The 20487-nt window shown below is 36.0% G+C and overlaps 1 protein-coding gene across 2 annotated transcripts; it reads right to left on the reverse strand.

Annotated features, from left to right (window-relative positions):
- Window positions 1–481: 481 nt before the first annotated feature.
- On the reverse strand, window positions 482–16995 carry LOC134855936 (uncharacterized). 2 transcript variants are annotated; one of them, XM_063872318.1, is made up of 4 exons: window positions 16593–16995; window positions 11894–12118; window positions 10187–10404; window positions 482–3814 (listed from the first exon to the last, which is right to left on the reverse strand). In XM_063872318.1, exons 1-4 carry the CDS (start codon window positions 16988–16990, stop codon window positions 747–749), a joined length of 3909 nt encoding a protein of 1302 aa, XP_063728388.1. In that variant the 5' UTR covers window positions 16991–16995; the 3' UTR covers window positions 482–746. The 2 variants fall into 2 exon arrangements, with proteins under 2 accessions (XP_063728388.1, XP_063728387.1); XM_063872317.1 differs by having other exon boundaries at window positions 11894–12121.
- Between the last annotated feature and the right edge of the window lie 3492 nt (window positions 16996–20487).

Raw genomic sequence — 20487 nt, forward strand, 5'->3', positions numbered from 1 at the left:
AGAGAAACGATTCAGCGATTTTGTTTAACTGATTAACCTGAAGAAAAATCTATGCGGATCACAAGCGTAGTGAGATGTTCTTCTGCAAACGATACCTGCGAAAAATACTGTTAGCTTTATATTCGTGATTAAGGAACTTTCATCTTTTTTATCACTTCCTTAAATTTTCCCTGCTCATAAATTTTTGCTAGCTAGCCTACAAATGTGCGACTGGGTATGGCAAACCCCATATCAATCACGATGCAGCTTACATTGTTTTGAGTTAAAAATTGATTTTGACTTATAACTTCGTCTAATCAAAAAAACAAATCACTTCGTTATGACTTAGAGGCCTGTTTTCTCGAGATGCCTTTAACTAATGATAATTATTTTCGTTGGAATCTCGACTGTTTTAACGTAACATGAGAAATCATCCATCAACTGAGCTTAAATGTCAAAACCTCATTAGACAAAAATGTTAATTTATGATCACTATAAACACTTGTATGTAACTTAACAGAGATCTGATTTTGAACAATTTAATAGAAGTAAATGCGAAGAAGTTTATAAAGTCAATTAATTAAGCTATAAATTATACCTAACACCAATTTCCTCCATAAATTTAATAGTAACACCACGTTTATCTCATTAATAGTCTGTCACAGAACAACTGCCTCAAATGTACACAAAACTTAAGTATCAATACTCTACACTAACATTCTGATTTTGACAAAATTGTAAAAAAAAACATCGTTTCTTTCATTGATTTAACTATCTGCACTGGTTTGCTTTTGGAGCAAGTTTGAAATCATTGCATCTAGTCCTTTTTTTGCTTTCTTCTTTGGCGGACCCACTGAGCTTTGTTCATGTGACGATGGGGGTACAGAACTAAGACAAGAGGCCAAGAAACCCCCTACTACAGTACGTTTTGTTGTTGGCAAAACTTCAGGCGTCGGCTCTTCCTTCTGCTCATTTTGCTGTGCATTTGTCTCCTGAATCATAGCGACCAAAGAATTCTTTTCCTTGTCACTTTTGTCTGAATTTTGAGAAACTTCCTTTTCCTTTTCTATCGTTTCGGGTTTTCCGTTTTCCAAACTCGTCTGCAGATCTTTCTCTAATGATTGCACATCATTTGATTTCTCCGGTTTAGTCTTCTTCTCGTAACTCGGTTTGTCTGGGGTGAACGTATCGCACACTGCAATTCTCAGCTCAGCTGGCAGAACTGAAACTGCGTCGAAAAGAGGCGACACTTCGTGAACTACTTCGATGTCATCCTGTGAGTCCGGGCTCAGAGCTACAGTTCCGCACTCCTGGTCACGTGAGTTGTTTGGAGAATCATCTTCTTGTCGAGCAGGGACCATGAACATATCCATTGGATAGATCGGTTGTTCCTCTTTTCCTGTAAGAACATTTACATTCAAAGGCGCTGCTTCTGGAACAATGATTGCAAACTCATTGGAGTCCATTCCATCTCCAGGCACTGGCAGTAAGTCATCATAAGAAGCCTCCAGCTGATTCTCACAAGTTTCCTCCGAAGGCTGCGTTGTATTATGTACAGTTTTTGAGGAGCTTACATCGACTTGTTTACTTAGTCGAGTAAACTCAGATGTCGTAATCGCTTCTATATCTGGATCTTTAACTGATGGTATTCTGGGCTTAGTTTTCGTTGCCTTTGCAACTTCAACACGTGTGTTACTTTTCCATGTAGCTTGAGACTCGTATTTACTGAACCCTGGAGTTTCCAAGGAATGATTACCACGCATTTGTAATGCATTATACTCCGCAACGACATTTGGCACTTCTGGTAACACTGACTTACTGGGACTGGGTTGAATCTGCACCGAAGAATTACAGTTGCTTCTGACGTAGCCTGCCTTAATCCTTTTCTTGGGACGTTCCGTGTACGACTTCCCTAGAGAGCTGATCGCAACAGCACAAGAAGGCAAGCATTTAATAGTGAACTTTTCATTGTTGTGTTTCATAGTTCCGCCGTCTGGAAGCGAAATTGTTTTGTCTTTTTGAGGCAAATCACACTCTCCGAATCTGCAGAAATAGACATGAGAGGCAAATTTAGTTCCCGATTCGCTTTCAAATCCACAAAAACATTTCATTTTTTCTCCGTCGTCTAATTTACAATCAAGATCCGTAAACATACTGTCAGGCTGAGTGCTTAAATTAGTTGTCCATTTTGGTAGTCCATGTTTTGTGCCAAAATGATTAATTGCTGCTCTGGGACAATATGTTGAGTACGGACACAACTTACAGTCCATCAACTTCGTGAAATGTCTGTTCGGTTCATTCACATACGATCCGCACTCTAAACATCGTTCGAGCAATCCTGCTCTCCATAGATTCATTTTACCGCGCACTTTTGCGAAGCCTCCGTCAAACTTGAGAAACAAGGTCCAGCCTGGTTTGACAGTAACCATGATATCTGGTGTCGATTTAGCGTACTTGGTATTATTCAGCCCCTTAGTTTGATTCGTAGGTTGCACAACATTACTAGGTCGGCCAGTTCTTGGAAGCTGCGCAACACCCGTAAATTGTTGTTGTGGTTGATTTTGCAGCTGCAGCGACTGATAAGGCTGTTGCCGCGGCGGCCGATAAGCTTGTTGCGAAACTGGTGTTGGCATCTGCGGCAAAGCATGCATAGGTCTGACAGGAACCGAAGGCCTTTCAAAGCGCGTGGGGTTATACGGAACTGGCGCCCTAGCGAACTGATTCCGTCTTGCGTACCCATGCTTCTCATAGCGATCCATTAGGTTATTGGCTACAATCTGAGCTCTTTCTTTACTTTGGCTGTTCTGGAAATGATTGTAGCCTTGACTTGCGACTCTGTTCACCGTTTGGGCGATAGAATTCGGTTCCCACGTACTTGCAGGCAGAGACGGACGTCGATTCTGGTTTCCAAATAGCTGTCCTGGAATTCTTTGGATGTTCGGTTGTGTAGGCGGTCTTGATATAGAATTTTGAAATCCTAGACTAATTCCCTGATTCGTTGGCAATTGCTCTCGCGGCTGCTGACTTCTGGCAACACTATTTTGCGAGAATGTGCTGTTGTTCATAATCATTTGAGGAGCAGCATTGGAATTCATCACTGAGTACATGTCTTCTTGGGTTAGCTTTGCTAGTCCTTGATGATGGTAGCGCAAATGGTCGGCTTGGTTGCCAGCCTCTGAAAGACTATCCCCTGTTGTCGGTAAAGACGATTGCTTCACAAAAATCAATCGACACTTGGTGCATTTTACATTGTTTTTCCTCGGCAAATGATCTCTCATATGCTCACAAAACAACTCAGGTGTTGTGAAGACTCCAAAACAGAAGCGGCACAAGAAGTACTTGCTGTTCTGATGTTCGTTTCTGAAATGCGACACTAACTGCGCGTAGAAACTTGTCGCAAAGTTGCAGATGCGACATTTATAAGGCGTCTCGCAAACTTCATGCAACTCAAACATGTGTCGCATGTAAATCTCAGACTTACTGAAGGTGTAGTCGCATATTTGACACGCATGTGAGTTCCCCTTTTGATCAACTACATTTGAATGGAAAAAATCAACATGGGTTCTCAGAGTTTCGTGGTTTGGGAAGCGCATGAAACAAGATTTGCACGTGGTGGTATGTATGTCGGGTTGCAGAAATTCGGATTTCCAAAAATGGGAATCTATGTGGTTCATGTAGAGCATGTTCACAGAGAAGTTCTCGTCACAGAAACGAGAGTCTGAGGTTTCAAAGAAGCAGCACTTGAAGAGGTTCATCACATCATTGTTCTGACCATTCTTGTAAGGGGATTGTATAGCGGTTCGATCGTTTCGCACGGCGTAGAAACAATTTAAACCTAAACAGTATATTATATTTATCGTAATATGATGATAACACATAGAACCATTATGATCCCATCTCATTGTACAGAGGCGAAGCTACGCACCTTTGCTGACTCAGGCAACGAAAATATAAAAATATTTAAGAAAAAACAGTTTAAGACGCTATGAAAAAAAGAAGTTGCTCCAAAAAAGCTATTGAAGCGTTGTATTCGAACCTCTGAACTCCTAGTCCTAAGTATACGAGTAAGGCAAGTCAATAATCTCCACATTCAAATAAGTTAAAAACCTTAAGTCTATAATCAAAATTGTAAGTCAAAAAGTAATTTAATTTATTAGGTGAAGCAACAAATAATTAAAACGATAAATTGTCGAAAACATTTGTATTTATAAGGAAGCTCCAGTTCGTCGAGTGTAATTCACCATGCTAAATTGAACGTTACGTTACGTGGGAAATGCATTCCAACCAAAAAATCATGTCATAGCATATAACAAATCGGTATGGATTTCACAGCTACAGAAAGTTGGAAAAAAGTCAATGAAATCAAAAAACATAAATTTTCGAACATTTTTCAATTTTCGAATTCCGATGAGAAATATAACGTTAAAGCTTGGAATTTTAAAAGTCCTCTATGATTGGCACTTCATAAAACCAACCTAATCAGAAAAAAACTGGGTCAAAATTTTTTTATTCAGTTGAGAGTTCTAATACTATCGCCATTTTTGAAGATGAAAGCCATTCATGTTTTTGCACCATTTACACTTTCGTAACTCAAGAACGTAATATGCCTTCCATTAAAGTCAACTGGACGTAAAAAGAAATCATAAGTCATTCGGTAAAAAAAATTAAAATTGAGGATGAACAACTTTTATGACTTCTTCCAAAAAAACTTACACGATCTAAATAAATGTCTTCACTTCATTCATTTACACTTAATCGGCTATTTAATCCTATTTTAGACCTGGGCGGATCTAAATTTTTCTCGAGGGGAGGGGCGCATTTTCAAAAATTTTGTCGAACTTTTTTTAGGTCCACCAAATCGATTTTTCGAACGCTCCCAGAACACTATTGGAACCTGATCTAAACTACATTTTATGATTGGATAAACTAGATATTTTACCACTGTAAAGTATTTAATATTAACCAATCATGATCCATCTAACTAACAACCCACTTATTTGTAAGTGCTGGAATTACTTGTAATTTCAGCACCAGAGAGATTTGAATTTAACTTAGAAATTAGTTGACTCTCCAAGAAGACTTCAGCAGCCGCAATAAACCAGTATACCCTAGATCTATTGAGCCTAGCAGAGACTAGTTAAACACCCTGAGACTAGATAGTATAAGAGTAAGATTAGGATCGGTATTAGACTAAGAAGTTGCACGAATCTATCCGGCCGAAAATAAGATAGCGTGACGAGCAGACGGTGTACCCTATCCGAAATTACTCTATGAGTTAACCACATCGGTCCTAACTCATCTGGTGCGACCATAAGTCTCGAACAAGACCTTAATAGCTTAGAATTAACCAAACATAGATTAGAATTTAGACAAAACATTTTTAAAATGTTACACGACGATAATTTAATCGAAATGTCTCTACGACTCAATAGATCAAAGCCAATATTCCGAACGATAAGAGAACTGCCCGGAATTGGAAGAAGACCTCGAACCAGAGACGACATACGACAAAGTAGAAACTTACCAAATAGTTATATGATAGTACGGCAAAAGCCAACACAAACTTTTATATTTAGAATCTTATTAGCAATGAATTTAGATTTTCATTTGCAAACTTAAATCTTGAAGACAATTTTCATAATCATTTCAGGCGCTAAACAAAATATTAATATACAATAACGATTGATAAAAAGATCTCAGATCGTTTTCCTAAAATTCTGCAGTATTATATAAAACATGTTTGGAAAATATTTATTGAAAATCAAAACAAAAATTAGTAGCATGACAATAAACTGTTAGTAATAATAAATCATCCAATTGTCCCAGCTTCATCACCTAAAACATAACAGCAATCATAAACTCACTAATATCATTAAAACACTAAATCTTTTCCTTAAACAAATTTAAACCATTTTAAACTTCAATTCACTTAATTTTCAAATCAGATCATCAAGGCTTATCCTTGGATCTTAATTCATTTTCTATTCAATTAAAATTTAGAACTTGATCATCAAGGCCTATCCTTGGATCAAAAAGAACAATTTTGTTCTCCCCCACCCACTTAGCTAGTGTCTAACGACCTCAAACGTCGATTCACTATCCAACCCTTTCAAAAAACCCAAGACTAATAGAAATTTTTCAACAAAACTAACCATTCAAATTAGGATAAACAGTGAAGAACTTCGGTTATTCATCCTTCACTTGAACCCTCCTCTTATCAAGACCCAGGATAAATCTTAGACTTAGTAAGTTTAAAATAGTATCTAACGAACTACTCGCGTTCTAATTATACCTGAACCTTGTGGATCGATTTACTATTCTCCAACCCTTGAACACAATCACTACCCTTAAGTAAGATTAAGTAAGTTAACACCTTAGCTTATACTAGCCACGAGAAAGTAAAAAATCATTCTTCGGAATCGATATACTTTTCTCTCCAACCCTGAACAAATAGACCCAGGTTAAGCTAACCAAAAAATCGTAAGGACTAACAATTTAAGAAAATAGAAATCATCTAACAACTTTTTGCATCCGTCATCCTAAACCTTATGTCATTTAAAAATCTAGGAAACAAACAAACAATCGTTTTGCACAACTGTGAAATAGAAAACAAAAAATACGACCTTGTAATCACACTAACACGAAAGAATTTTTAGCAATCACCTTACCTTCATTTCCACAGTATACTTTGAACACCCCTACAGATACTAACGATACACGTAGCTTTGTAGATGAACAAGTTTTAATGCCTACACTTCATTGGACATCATATTATCATTTTACTAACCCACTTTGCCTACCTTTATCTAATACTCACATCGATATAGAACGAAATCAAGATATGCTATATCGACTCACTACACCACTAACACATAGACAATTTACTTACATCGGATATAAAAAATCACTAAAAACATACACTGCACCCCGAGCTAACGAATATACGCTAGAATATTACGATCATAACATCATCCGAACTAACCAAGACCAATTTTTAGATGATGATCGCTTCGCTAACCCACAAATCACAGAAAAATTTTTCATCAAAACACCATATGTTTTTACACTCATTATATTTGATCGCAAATTCGACCACATCATTTCTGAAGCACTAACCGACACACAAGCTTACGAAAGTTTTAAAGAAAGATTTCAATTATTTTCACTAACCTTTCATTTCCTTGCACCACATGAACGAGATTTGCACTGCTCACACGACATTATGTTACGCACTAAACAAACCCACACATATACATATTACCGCTTTATACAAAATCACTTTGACCTACACACTCCATCAAGACAACCACACCATCGTTTTCAATTTATTAACTCTAAATACACATCACCATTTTTTCTTAACTTCACATATTGCATCAAAGATACTAACCTTCACGGTATTCTTCGCAATTATGATCCCATAACCCAAATGTATATTTTTTGTCCCATCACAAAGACCTTCAACGCAGAAGAATCCAGACCCTTCCTTATCCCACATGAATTTGTTCAACCTATAGAAATCCCAATATTAGAATTCATCCACAACACTAAATACAACCACAAATTATATAATCTCATCCAAAACACACCTTATGATTTTGCAGTTGGCACCGAAGAACTAAAAACCATTAGAGCACTTCAATTGCTTTGGCCACTGCTTCAAACTAAAAACATCATTCGCATACTAGCAAAGTTACTAACAAATTCCGACATAATCCACGACATCTTCCCCCACGGTTTTTTCCCCGACGACTAACAGGTAAGTATAATTTATACATATTCTTAACTAATAAATTTAAAATAAAACACTAACCATTCTTTATCCATGTTTTATTTAGATTTTTAGTCTTCATCTCACGATCATCTGCAAAATACAATAAAGAAAAATACAAAATCAAAAACTTCTTCAAATTCTTAAAAACTCTATTAATATTTTACACTAGAAAATTCAATAAAATTCATACCAATGTAGTAAGTTAATTTATAAATTATTTCCCTAAAAGCAGTAATTCTAATAATGATGAAAATTTGTAACTTAATTTTTCCCCAAAACTAGCAGTAAAATTGAAATTCTATGTAGTAAATTGATAAAACGCAAATGCAGTACTAACCTTTTGATATTTTCATTCACTCGCACAAGAATTCTATCCAAACTCGCACAGCTCGCCCACGAAGAATTGTTTAAATAAAGAATTTCAGTTTCAAGCTTTCACACTCAACAACTCTAACACACGATAACAAGTTTCGAACTTTCCTTTTTATATACTAAACAAAGGAATTATATACTAAACAAAACTAACCAACGCAGCTTACTAAACACCACAACACATAGAATAACAGCATGACTAAGAAAAGGAAACAAACGGTACCCAAACCGAATTAACCCAGTTTAAAACTGGATAATTTATTCTTTTGAAGACTATTATAAAGTCTAAGAAAGAAATAGTAAAACACAAAAAAGTCGAAAGACAAACCCATACCAAAAACAATTTGATTTTTGAAAAAAGGACACAACCAACGAAACATAAGAAAAACCACAATAAACCCAACATAAAACGTTATCACATAACAGGACCTCTCACAGAAACCGCACGAAATCATACTCCCACTCCTGGCCTAACCCACCAGAGAGGACGTCCTGAGCATGCTCTATAGCCGGCCTAACCCACCGCGCTACATCCACGCTTTGTGACCACACTCCTATTTTTAATAAGAGGTACTCAAGGGTGAGTAACTCTTCAAAATAACCGAACTAAAACAAAAAGCTTTTGTGAAAACAACTAACCAAAATCATAATTAAAACACCAAACTAATAAAAATTTTATAAAATGTAAATTATACCTTGCAGTATATAGATCAGCATACAACACCAAAGACGAACATCCAAAGACAAAATGACCCCAATACACTCGAAAAAGAATGGCCAACCACAATCAATATGCCGCCCACAATCACAACTCAAAGGATTTAGAGTACGACTTGACTTCGCAGAAAAGGACTTCATTGAACTAGACCAATGACCACCTCGATGTTCAAGTATACGTACAGATCCGAGTAACCAGGCATCACCTCCACGCACAATCTCCACGCCATTCCCAGACAAGGTCAAACACAAAGAAGTTCTCTACATGAAACGAAAAAACCTGTCATAGCCAACCATTCTGAAATCAGATTTGAGTTTGTTGCGAAAACCCAGTCGTTGTCATGAGAAGACACAACGATTGAACCTGGAACTTCTCTAACAAGAGAACCCAGACGAAATATGATGTTCGCCAAATACCAACGTCCATCATCCATCATTTGAATTGCAGAAAGACTATTCTAAAAAACTCTGTAAAACCCGGATGGGTGGAACCTGATCTAAACTACATTTTATGATTGGATAAATTAGATATTTTACCACTGTAAAGTATTTAATATTAACCAATCATGATCCATCTAACTAACAACCCACTTATTTGTAAGTGCTGGAATTACTTGTAATTTCAGCACCAGAGAGATTTGAATTTAACTTAGAAATTAGTTGTCTCTCCAAGAGAACTTCAGCAGCCGCAACAAACCAGTATACCCTAGATCTATTGAGCCTAGCAGAGACTAGTTAAACACCCTGAGACTAGAAAGTATAAGAGTAAGATTAGGATCGGTATTAGACTAAGAAGTTGCACGAATCTATCCGGCCGAAAATAAGATAGCGTGACGAGCAGACGGTGTACCCTATCCGAAATTACTCTATGAGTTAACCACATCGGTCCTAACTCACTATAAAGACCCTATTTTAACCAAAAATTTTGCGCTGCAGGCAATATTTTGAAACAGGTCAAAAATGCGATTTTCAGTGCGCGCTGCCCTTCAAATCTAGTAAAAATTGGCGCCACAAGCGCCTTAAGAAAAAATTTAGGGTTGGTTGGCCTTAAATGGATGTCAAAAAACAATACCAAGGCAGAACCATGTAGTTGGTAAGGACCACCTACCCTCCACCCAATCCGCCCCCTGATTTAGACGCCTTTCGTTGGATTCTCACTTCATCAAATTTCACCGATTTGATGTCTCGCTCTCAAATCACTACTTTTTGTTTTCGGAAAAAGGCAGCTTCGTAAAGGCACACCTGAATCTTAATCTGCTTGTGCAAAGAACCTACTATATTTTTTCAAAGGCGATAAAAAGATTTTAGAGCAGATCCGAAGACTATGCTAAAACGCTCAATTACCTTTCTCCTTAACAATGGATAGCACAGTTTCTCTGGTGTAGCGACCGGAGGCCAAAAGCTTGTGTACTTTACTCCACAGAGCAGTCTGATCACTCGAGCTATTCGCCTGTTTCTCCTGCTGTCTTTGAACTTGAACCGCTGATGATGATGATGATGAGTTTGCAGATTTGTTGTTGGTTTGATTGCACTGATATGTTTCATTGCTCAAGGAATTTCGACTGAAAAAAAAAAACACATCTACTTGGAACTCTGGAAAAACAAAATGTTCTTAAATCTACAATCACATAACTTCCGACAAGCAGATATTTTTCGACTACCAGTCCATAGTATTTATGCATATCGACATAAGATGCTACTCAAAAATTTTAAACCATAAAATTTTAAAACAATTCGCTCAACTGATTACGTGAGCAAAAAAAAGCAACAGTCGAAACTGAGCTTCGCAACACTTGCCATACAAACATAGCCAACAGACAGTTGGAAAAGAGTCAATGAACGCTAGTAAACAGAAAATAAAACTGACTTGTTTTTTGAAAAAATCTCGATTTATGAAATTTCCATGCAAAAAACAGATGCCCTTAAAGCTCTTTGAATTTCTAAAACAATTTATGATTGTCACTTTTTGATAAAAGTAACCCCATTTGAGAAAATGAATTAATAGGAAAACTTTCAATTCGCTGGAAAATTCGATAATTAAATTCCAATTTCGAAACTAGAAGTCGATCACGTTTTTCGTGACCTTTATACTTTAGCTGTTTGATAGTGGATTTTGCCTGCGTTTTAACAAATTAAATAGAATGCACTCAAAAAGAAATCAGGAGTCAAACCGCTAAAAAAAGTAAGTCAGCGCGAGTAATATAAAATTCTGAACTGCGTTCATCGACTCGTAAAAACATTGCATTACAAGACAATGAATAGAAAGAGACAAAAAGCGGATTTTTTGAAAAAGTTAGTTGAAAAAATACTTGAAGTCTTTTACCGAGCAGCAATTAAGGCGACAAAATTTGGGTAGACCATTGTTGAGCCAAAAACAAAACTATAGACATAAAAATTTCTAATTACAAAAACTTTTCCAACTCGTCTGTGATGAAACACACAAGAGCATATATTGCCATAAAAACTACGCAATATAAGTTGAATTAGCCGATATAACATAAGCCAAACTCGTTTTATTTAAAAAACGGTTTAATAAAAAAAATCAAAACCAGACCTAGTTACTTAACCAAACTACAGAATTTTCAGTTATACTTAAAACTGTTTAATTTAAAATAAAACACATGCTTTAGAAAACAAGCCGATTAAAAACTACCAGATAATCAATATGTCATTAAAAATGTTATTTAAAAAAGCCATTAAATATAAATGTCATTTTTTCAAGAAGTTTATTACTAACTGAAACAAACCCCACCTATTTATTACCTAAATGATGGTAATTTTAATTAAAATTTCAAGAAATTGAGCGTGTCAGCCATCGAGCGCGGAATTTACCTTCCTCTTAAATTGACCATTATGCGATCAAAGTTAATTAATGAGGAAAAAACCTAATACAGGGTTGCAATACCCTTGCTAATCGCAAGGATAATAAAGCTGCATCAGACATAGAAAGAATATTGCTAAGCAAGCAGCACAGATGTTCCGGCCACTGCACTAGTCTCAATGAAAATGTGGTCGGAATAAAAGGCCATAGTTTAGAAAAAATATAACCACCTTTGGTTTTGTTTGAATTGCACGTTGTTCGCAGCAGCCGTAGAGTGGGTGGCATGACTCTGACTGTAGTAGGTTGAGGCGTTGGGTGAGGGGAGGTTCTTCCCCCTCGGAGGCTGTTGCATCATGTGCATGTTTCCGGCAGAAGAGGGGGGCGACCGAAGCTGCTGCTGCTGGTTGAGAATGATGGGAGTCATCTGGATGTTCACTTGAGTCGCTGGTTGACTACTGCTGAAGCAAAATGGAAAAACATTGAAAATTCGAATTTCAAAGAAAAAATATATGGCTTTTATGAACTTCGAGATCAATTTATTATGGTTGACAATTTTTTTATTAATTACAAAGCCAATTGGAAAATTAAACCCACATCTTCGTTCACTAGACGTCGTTCTCGTTTTGCGCCATTTTAGCCTTCGTAATAGGCGAGCAAAAAAGGGTAACTTTCCTTCATTTTATCAAATAGATTTAAATTGAACTTAAATAAACCAAAAAGCAACAAAAAAGTTTGCCTTTTTTCAAAACAAAACAAATAAGACTTTTCTTAATTTCGTTCATTGACACTTGATACTTAGCATTCGTGACGTAACAAAGCAGCTGAAAACAGGCCGGTCTATGAGCCGTTGGACAGAATTTTCTGACTACAATAAACTTCACAAAAAAAAGAGAAAACATAACAACTGACAGTTGGAGGAAAAGAGTAATGAACACAAGGAAACAGAAAAAAAATGACTTGTTTTTTAAAAGAAGTTCAACTTCCAAATTTAATGAAACAATATATTCCCTTGAAGCTCTTTGAATTTCACAAACAATTTATGGACCAAGTTAACATCCTCCCCCCTAAACACGTTTAGATTTTCAGCCAATCAGAATCGAGCATTTTACATGCAGCGCTAGACAAATTTAAGGGTGGAGGATGTTAACGCTGGGGTGGAGGATGTTAACTTGGTCTATTAGGGGGGAGGGGGGGGAGGATGTTAACTTGATCCCAATTTATGATTTGTGCTTTTTTGATAAATCAACCCGATGCTAAATAATTAAGCATGGCGAAAACACTGACAACTAAATTTCACTATACAAATTAGTTTTTGCACAGATAAAACGCTACATCTAAAAAGTCAAAACTTGAAACCGCATTGACGAAACCTAAAAAACTCATAAACTTCAATATTTGGGACAGTTTTCACGATGCAAATCTTTCATCATGAACTACATTCATAAACCAAAACTTCAACAATATTCGTAAAAACTAAAGCTTAAGAACCTTTTTTAACTATTCGAAATAGCGACAGAATTTAAGACAAAACAAAAAGGCCGAAGCATCGATAAATTTGAAATGTTTTGAAACCAACATCATAGCACATACGTCCAAATTTGCCACATACATACAAATGCACCACACGTGAAAGAAGGATCCAGTTGAGCAGATTTGATTTTGTTAAATTAAGTGTATACAAGAAAAAAAAGTCTAGCACCTGATTTGACAATTTATGGACCAAGTTAACATCCTCCCCCCTAAACACGTTTAGATTTTCAGCCAATCAGAATCGAGCATTTTACATGCAGCGCTAGACAAATTTAAGGGTGGAGGATGTTAACGCTGGGGTGGAGGATGTTAACTTGGTCTATTAGGGGGGAGGGGGGGAGGATGTTAACTTGATCCCAATTTATGATTTGTGCTTTTTTGATAAATCAACCCGATTTGAGAAAACTGGTTCAATGAGTAAAACTTTTATTTCGCTGGGGAATCTGATAATTAAACTCCATCTTCAAAATTACGAGCCCATCAGGTTTTTCATGACCTTTACATTTTTTGTTGTTCACTAGTGGAGTTTGCTTTCCTTTTAACAAAGGAAATGAAGTAACTTAAATAGAAATAAAATTTATAATTATCTTTTTCCCAAAAAAAAACACAAAAAATCACCAAGATGTTTATGAGTACTCACTACGCTCATTACTCTGAATAGTTTTTTTTTATCATATGGAGCGAGCGTGCCGGGAGTTCAGCATCTTACAGTTTTGTTAATATAAGCAACTGAACAGAAGGTTCTTTCACACCTTTTGTCGGAACAAATCTACTAAAAACTTTTTCGGTTTTTAAAAAAAGATGAAAAAAAGTAGGCGGTAGATGTGCAAGGTGTGCATAACTTTCTAAACAGAACGGTTCAGGAAAAGTAATTTAAAAAAATTGAAAAACATGTAAATCAATTAAAAAAAACTTCGCCAATTTTTCTGTTAATTGCCTTTTAATCAAGCGTCAATTGAACAAGCTCAAAAATTTCGTGTCATTAGGAGTGAAAAACACAAAAACACAGAGAATGTTTTCGACCATTTTTTAAAATTTGAATCACGGCAATAATTAAGCATGGCGAAAACACTGACAACTAAATTTCACTATACAAATTAGTTTTTGCACAGATAAAACGCTACATCTAAAAAGTCAAAACTTGAAACCGCATTGACGAAACCTAAAAAACTCATAAACTTCAATATTTGGGACAGTTTTCACGATGCAAATCTTTCATCATGAACTACATTCATAAACCAAAACTTCAACAATATTCGTAAAAACTAAAGCTTAAGAACCTTTTTTAACTATTCGAAATAGCGACAGAATTTAAGACAAAACAAAAAGGCCGAAGCATCGATAAATTTGAAATGTTTTGAAACCAACATCATAGCACATACGTCCAAATTTACCACATACATACAAATGCACCACACGTGAAAGAAGGATCCAGTTGAGCAGATTTGATTTTGTTAAATTAAGTGTATACAAGAAAAAAAAGTCTAGCACCTGATTTGACAACTTGCTACGTAAATCGCCTATATCAAAGCCCTCACAATTCTAAGAAAAATAGCCGCAACTGAAATATTACAAAAAAATGGCCGCAACTGAAACATAGCCAACAGACACTTGGAAATTTCGAATTTCTAAGAAAAAACAGATGCCCTAAAAGCTCTTCGAATTTCAGGAGAAAGTTATGATTGGCTCTTTTTCGATTAAATTAACGTAAATTGAGACACAGCGACGAAGCTGTCATTTCGCAAACAAGAGCGAGAAATCGGCAAAAATTCAGATGCATAAAAACTTTAAAATGCACATAAACTCAATTTTTGCATACGATAAATTGAAGTGTAATAAACTAAATGACACCAAACTAATTTTACAGGTATTTCAAAAATCTCGCGAAATATATCAAGTTGGAAGACTTCCTAAATGGGATTTTAACACAGAAGCGAGGCTGCGCTTCGCAAACACTTGCGAGAACACGATCAAAAAGCAGATCTATCAAGTCAAATAAGAAAAAATAGAAATAAGCCTCGAATAAGCAAAAACTCGGCTACGTGTAAGATTCGAATCTGCGACCTACTGCAATCAAGAGTTTTTGAGTCTCACGCATTATCCACTCAGCCACGGAAGCTTAACAACCCACAAACACTAGTCACGAATAAAGCAGCTACATATTCTAAAAAACTGCCATTAGGTTATTAGGTTTCAGCAAAAGTGGCACCAAATACAAATAGACTTATTTTTGCAAAAAATATATTAAAATACAAACAAACTGAAGGCATCCATACTAACTTTACTTATTATGTTTTTTGAAACAAATCACTGTCTTCGGTTCATTTGAGGAATTAAAAATGCATCGACTTTGTTAACTTATTACTTTTCGAATGTCAAAGCACATGCTATGAAAAAGCTGAAAAGGTGCCGTAAAGTGGCACCAACAATTGCGACTAAGGTTGGGTAAAAATAAGGTTCATACTAATACACTCGCTTCGCAAGTGTAATTATCATACTATTGTATGAACCAATATGCTTTTTCCGTTTCACTTATAGAATTAAAAAAGCATCTTTCAAAGCACAGGTTTTTATACTGCTGATGGTGCCATCTACTTCAAAAGGGCCAGCAAAAGTAGCATTTTTTTTGCGTCTTAGGTTGGAAAAAAATTGCATCGTACTATCACACTACGCTCGTGTAAAAACTGGATCAATAAGTAAAATATTTATTTCGCTTGGAAGTCGTGAAAATTAAATTCTACTTTCGAAACTGTAAGTCACGTATTTTGAGATATTTACACTTTTGCTGTTCGATAGTTGAGTTTGCCATTCGTTTAACAAAGGAAACGAACTGAAATTAAAACGAATTCAAAAGTCAAACCGCGAAAAAGTAAAATTGATCCTAAAAAAATCACGACCTATATAAGAGTCTGGACTACGTTCATTGACTCTTAAAAACGTCTAAACTGTCTTATGTCTACTCATCCTAAGAGACCACCCAAGCATTACTATTCTATGAAACTCTTCAAAAGTCTGAACATGAAATTCAGCAGAAACTAACCCGACAAAACGCTGACTCATGGTCGTGTTCAAAGAGGCAACCTCAGCCTTTTAATAACTTCTCACCCCTAATGGCAAAACTCTCGTTCAACTTTGATTAATTGTGGAATTTTGATGCTTGAAGGAATTTGTTTCGCTCATCAAAATATCTAATTCAAGAATGCAAGAAAAAATACAAAAAGAACTATACTCATTGGCAGAAAAAAACGAATTGTGACAATTTTGTTTAAAAACAGCCAATGTATTTACACTGCCGGGTTCCGTTGTTTCTTTATGGGAGGGTTAATAGTACGTTTTGAATGAAATAAGTTGAAACCACAAAATCTTTCTTCAATTATTTTGAATTTTCGCGCGGCTTACCTTTCGTACGATCCATTGAGTATTTGTATCGTGGGAGTTCCACGGCTAGCACCAGTGTAGAATGAATAGCTGTTCGCCCCTACCGGCGAAACCCTCGTTGCGTTCGGATTACTCGAGGGATTTTGGTATCTCGGCTTTCCGCTCGAACAATGGTGAGGTCTTATAGCACCGGACTGGTTAGTCGGTTTGGGGGCGATTTGAGGGTTCTTTCTCGATTCTCGAGAGGCGACAGGCATGAATTCTTTGAGAACCTCAATGTCACTGTCGCTGTCGTCGCCTCCTTGACCATGGCCCTGATTTTGCGCCACCGCGGGCGCGTTCATCTGATGATTTATTGAGCTTCCATTTTGACTGGCGAATGAAGCATTAGAATTGAAACCCAAACGGACAGAATTCATTCATCCAATCTGAATTTAAACCAACCAAATTTCCGAACTTAATCCAAACTGGGACATTTAAACCAAGACAAACGTAGCCCAAATTGCACAACGTTTTAACTCGCACTTCGCTTACATAAAAAAAAATTTCAACAAAACACTCTTGTCTCAAAAACAATTTAGAAGTCTAATATGTTTGTCTGGTCTTGCAACCATAGAGAGTGGTCTTAGAAAAGACGGATCGACCACTGCTTAAACGTCGAAAAACCCTCTCGTAAAAAATGAAAGAAAAAAACGTTGAAAAAGTTCACTCAGGATCGTGAAACCCACAATTAAAACTTCATTTATTCCTATTTGACGTTTAATAGAAAATGCAACACAGAAGCGAAGCTTGATCTTCGAACCATTCGCAATAAAAAAACGAATACCTGTGATTAAAATCAAATGAAAAAAAAAAACTTCAAAAATCTTTTTGACAATAAAAAATGCAACAAATGCGCAAAATATCCGCAAAATACACGCACCATTATAAACTCTACAATGAGTTTCAGAATACTAGAAAGAAGCCAATTTGTTTTTAAAAAGTCCTTTCTGCGGAACTAAGCCGACAAAAATAAGCAGACAGACTATAATCTAAAATAATCGAAAAATCAACGTTGCCAAAAAAACAGGTCTCGACAGGAATCAAACTCCTGGGCTTTTTCGTCTCAAGCAGTGTTACAGCACCTTGGAAGAAACCTGAAGCTTCGACAAATTGGGCTATGGGAACTAAGCTGGCAAAAATAAACAGACGGACGATAGTAAGAAAAAGCACAAAAATTCTTAATTACAAAAAACAGGTCGCGTTCGGATTCCAACAACCAGTATTTGCTGTCTCAAGCAATTGTGTTAAGTCGCCAGATGGTTGATTGAATTTAATTTATAATTACCAAGCGGTAACCAAGCCGAAAAAATCTGAGCAGAAGTCTTTCATACGAAAAAAAAATCAAAAAAGTTGTTAACTAAAAAAAATTTAAAACCCCTTCTCCTGAAAAACACACATATTTTTTTCGGTCATGACGCAATGAAAGGCCACCAAAATGACGCAATGAAAGGCCACCAAGTCGATATAAAATAAGTCGAAACCTACTAAGCCAAAAAAAAGTAAAATTTCAACAAATCGAGTTGGAAAAATATACAACCAACATAAATAATAAATTTCAAAGAAGACGGATACTTAAAACGCTAGCATGCGCAAAATATGCCTATTGCAGTAAAGTTGTAATAGAGATGAGTCGTGCGATAGTGCGAGTCCGGTGAGAGTTTTTTTCGGGAAAAAAGTCTAGTACACGATAACAAGATGTTTTCTTATCGCAAGTGTAGAAGCACCTTAATCCAAAGGTTTACGGGAAAACTATTTATAGTAAGCTCATTTCAAGCACACAGATTGAGAACCTCAGACAGGTGGGTCTAGGCTCTAGCCCCATGGTCTCAAAGATCCAAAAGACTATTTGATAGGACAAAAAACCACGCTAAGTAATCAATTTTTTTGCCAACTTTCAATAAACTACTGTGCTGAATAGTAGTTAAAAGAAGGAACAGATGATATTTCGTTTGAACTGGATGAGCCACAAGAAATTTAAAGGACAACTTTCCGACACCGATAAAATGTTTATCTGTCAATTTTTATTCATCAGTACATATGTTTCAGCTTTCAGGCAAATATGAATAAAACATAGAAAACAGACAGTTGGAATAGAGTTAATGAACAAAGTAAACAAAATACTCACTTGTTTTTCTTTTTTATTTACGAATAAAAAGATAGATTCCCTAAACACTCTTTGAGTTTCTGGAACAATTTAGAATTAGCACTTTTGATTCAATTCACGCAATTTGAAAAAACTGGATCAATAGATAAAGTTTTAATTCCGCTGGGAAATCTGAACAGTTGTATCCACTTTCGAAACTAGAAGTCGATCACGTTTTTTGTGCCCTTTACAATTTCGCTGTTCGATAGGACAGTTTGCCTCAAGAAAATCAAAAGTCAAACCACGAAACAGTAAAATTGAGCCTGAACAAATGTTTTAGACTTTTCTTGCAAGAAAACAATAAAATCATCAGGACTTCTATAAGAGTCTGAACTACGTTCATCGACCCTTAAAAACAAAACTCAAAAAATCGATAGATCAATCTTTGGATAAAAATCTTCCAACCAAAAACAACCAGATAGAATTTTCTTCATTATTGCCTTCGGAATATGCGACAAAACATACTACATTTTGATGGCATAAAACATTGCTCATTTAGTAAAAACACCGTTTTGAAAAGCAAAAGCCGTCAGTTTTTTTTCGCGGCTGTAAAATCAAAAAAATTTGCTGCAGAAAAAAATATTGGTTAATGTTTTATATGAAGTTTGACGCAATATGGATTTTTATAATATTAAAAATTTCGGACAATTCAAGAAATCGATAGATCAATCTTTGAATAAAAGTCTTCGAACCAAAAACAACCAGATGAAATTTTTTCATTATTGCCTTCGGAATATGCGACAAAACATACTACATTTTGATGGCATAAAACATTGCTGATTTAGTAAAAAACACCGTTTTGAAACTTAAAAGCCGTGTTTTTTTTTCGCGGCTGTAAAATCAAAAATTAGCTGCAGAAAAAAATATTGGTTTATCTTTTATATGAAGTTTGACGCAATATGGATTTTTATAATAGTAAAATTTCGGACAATTTTATTTTTTTGCGTTAGTTTGAAAATTTGACGTGAGGAAAACTGGCTTTTTTAAAATATTCGAGGAGCTGGCTTCAATTTAAATTATTTTCCACGCTTGTTTGATTTAATTCAGAATTTTTATCATCACTGATGATGAAATTTTTGATACAGCCTAATTTACTTGATTACTTGCTGTTTGATATTAGAAGCGTGTTGTAATTAGTAGAAAAAAAAATTAGTCAAACTCAACGTGCTTCTTCTTTAAAAGAGGCAAACGAATTCATGGACACTCTTGACGAGGATAAGGTACGTGAAATTAACACTACCTATCACCCAAATAATTATTTTCACGTACTTTATCCTCGTCAAGAGTGTCCATGAATTCGTTTACCTCTTTTAAAGAAGAAGCGCGTCCAACAGGTTAAAAGGTTTTGAATGATAAGAATTACGGCTTCACTATTCAGGTGGCCATTGCACGTCTAAGAGTTGAGCAATTACTAGCAGGACTTGGTTTTGGTCCAGCCGCAGTGCATTACGGAGACGTGCAACCGGAATAGCGAAACATTGCAGGGGAAGCAAAAAAAGGACAAAAAGAAGCGACCTCTAAAGAGCAAGGTAAAAAACGAGTTTTCAAAATTTGCGAGGGCAGCCCATATCAAAACTTTACAAAGTCTAGTGTGCCTAACGGTTCGTAGTGAAAAATGATAACAGGAATCTTAAGGGTGTAAAGTGAAGATACCGTGATGATTCGTGGCTCTGGGAGTTGCTTTGTTAAAATGGGTGAATGAGCCCTTTTTATATTTTACAAGCCGAAGAA

The sequence above is a fragment of the Symsagittifera roscoffensis genome, unplaced genomic scaffold (assembly GCF_963678635.1).
Source record: "Symsagittifera roscoffensis unplaced genomic scaffold, txSymRosc1.1 SCAFFOLD_309, whole genome shotgun sequence".
NCBI classification, from domain to species: Eukaryota; Metazoa; Xenacoelomorpha; order Acoela; family Convolutidae; genus Symsagittifera; species Symsagittifera roscoffensis.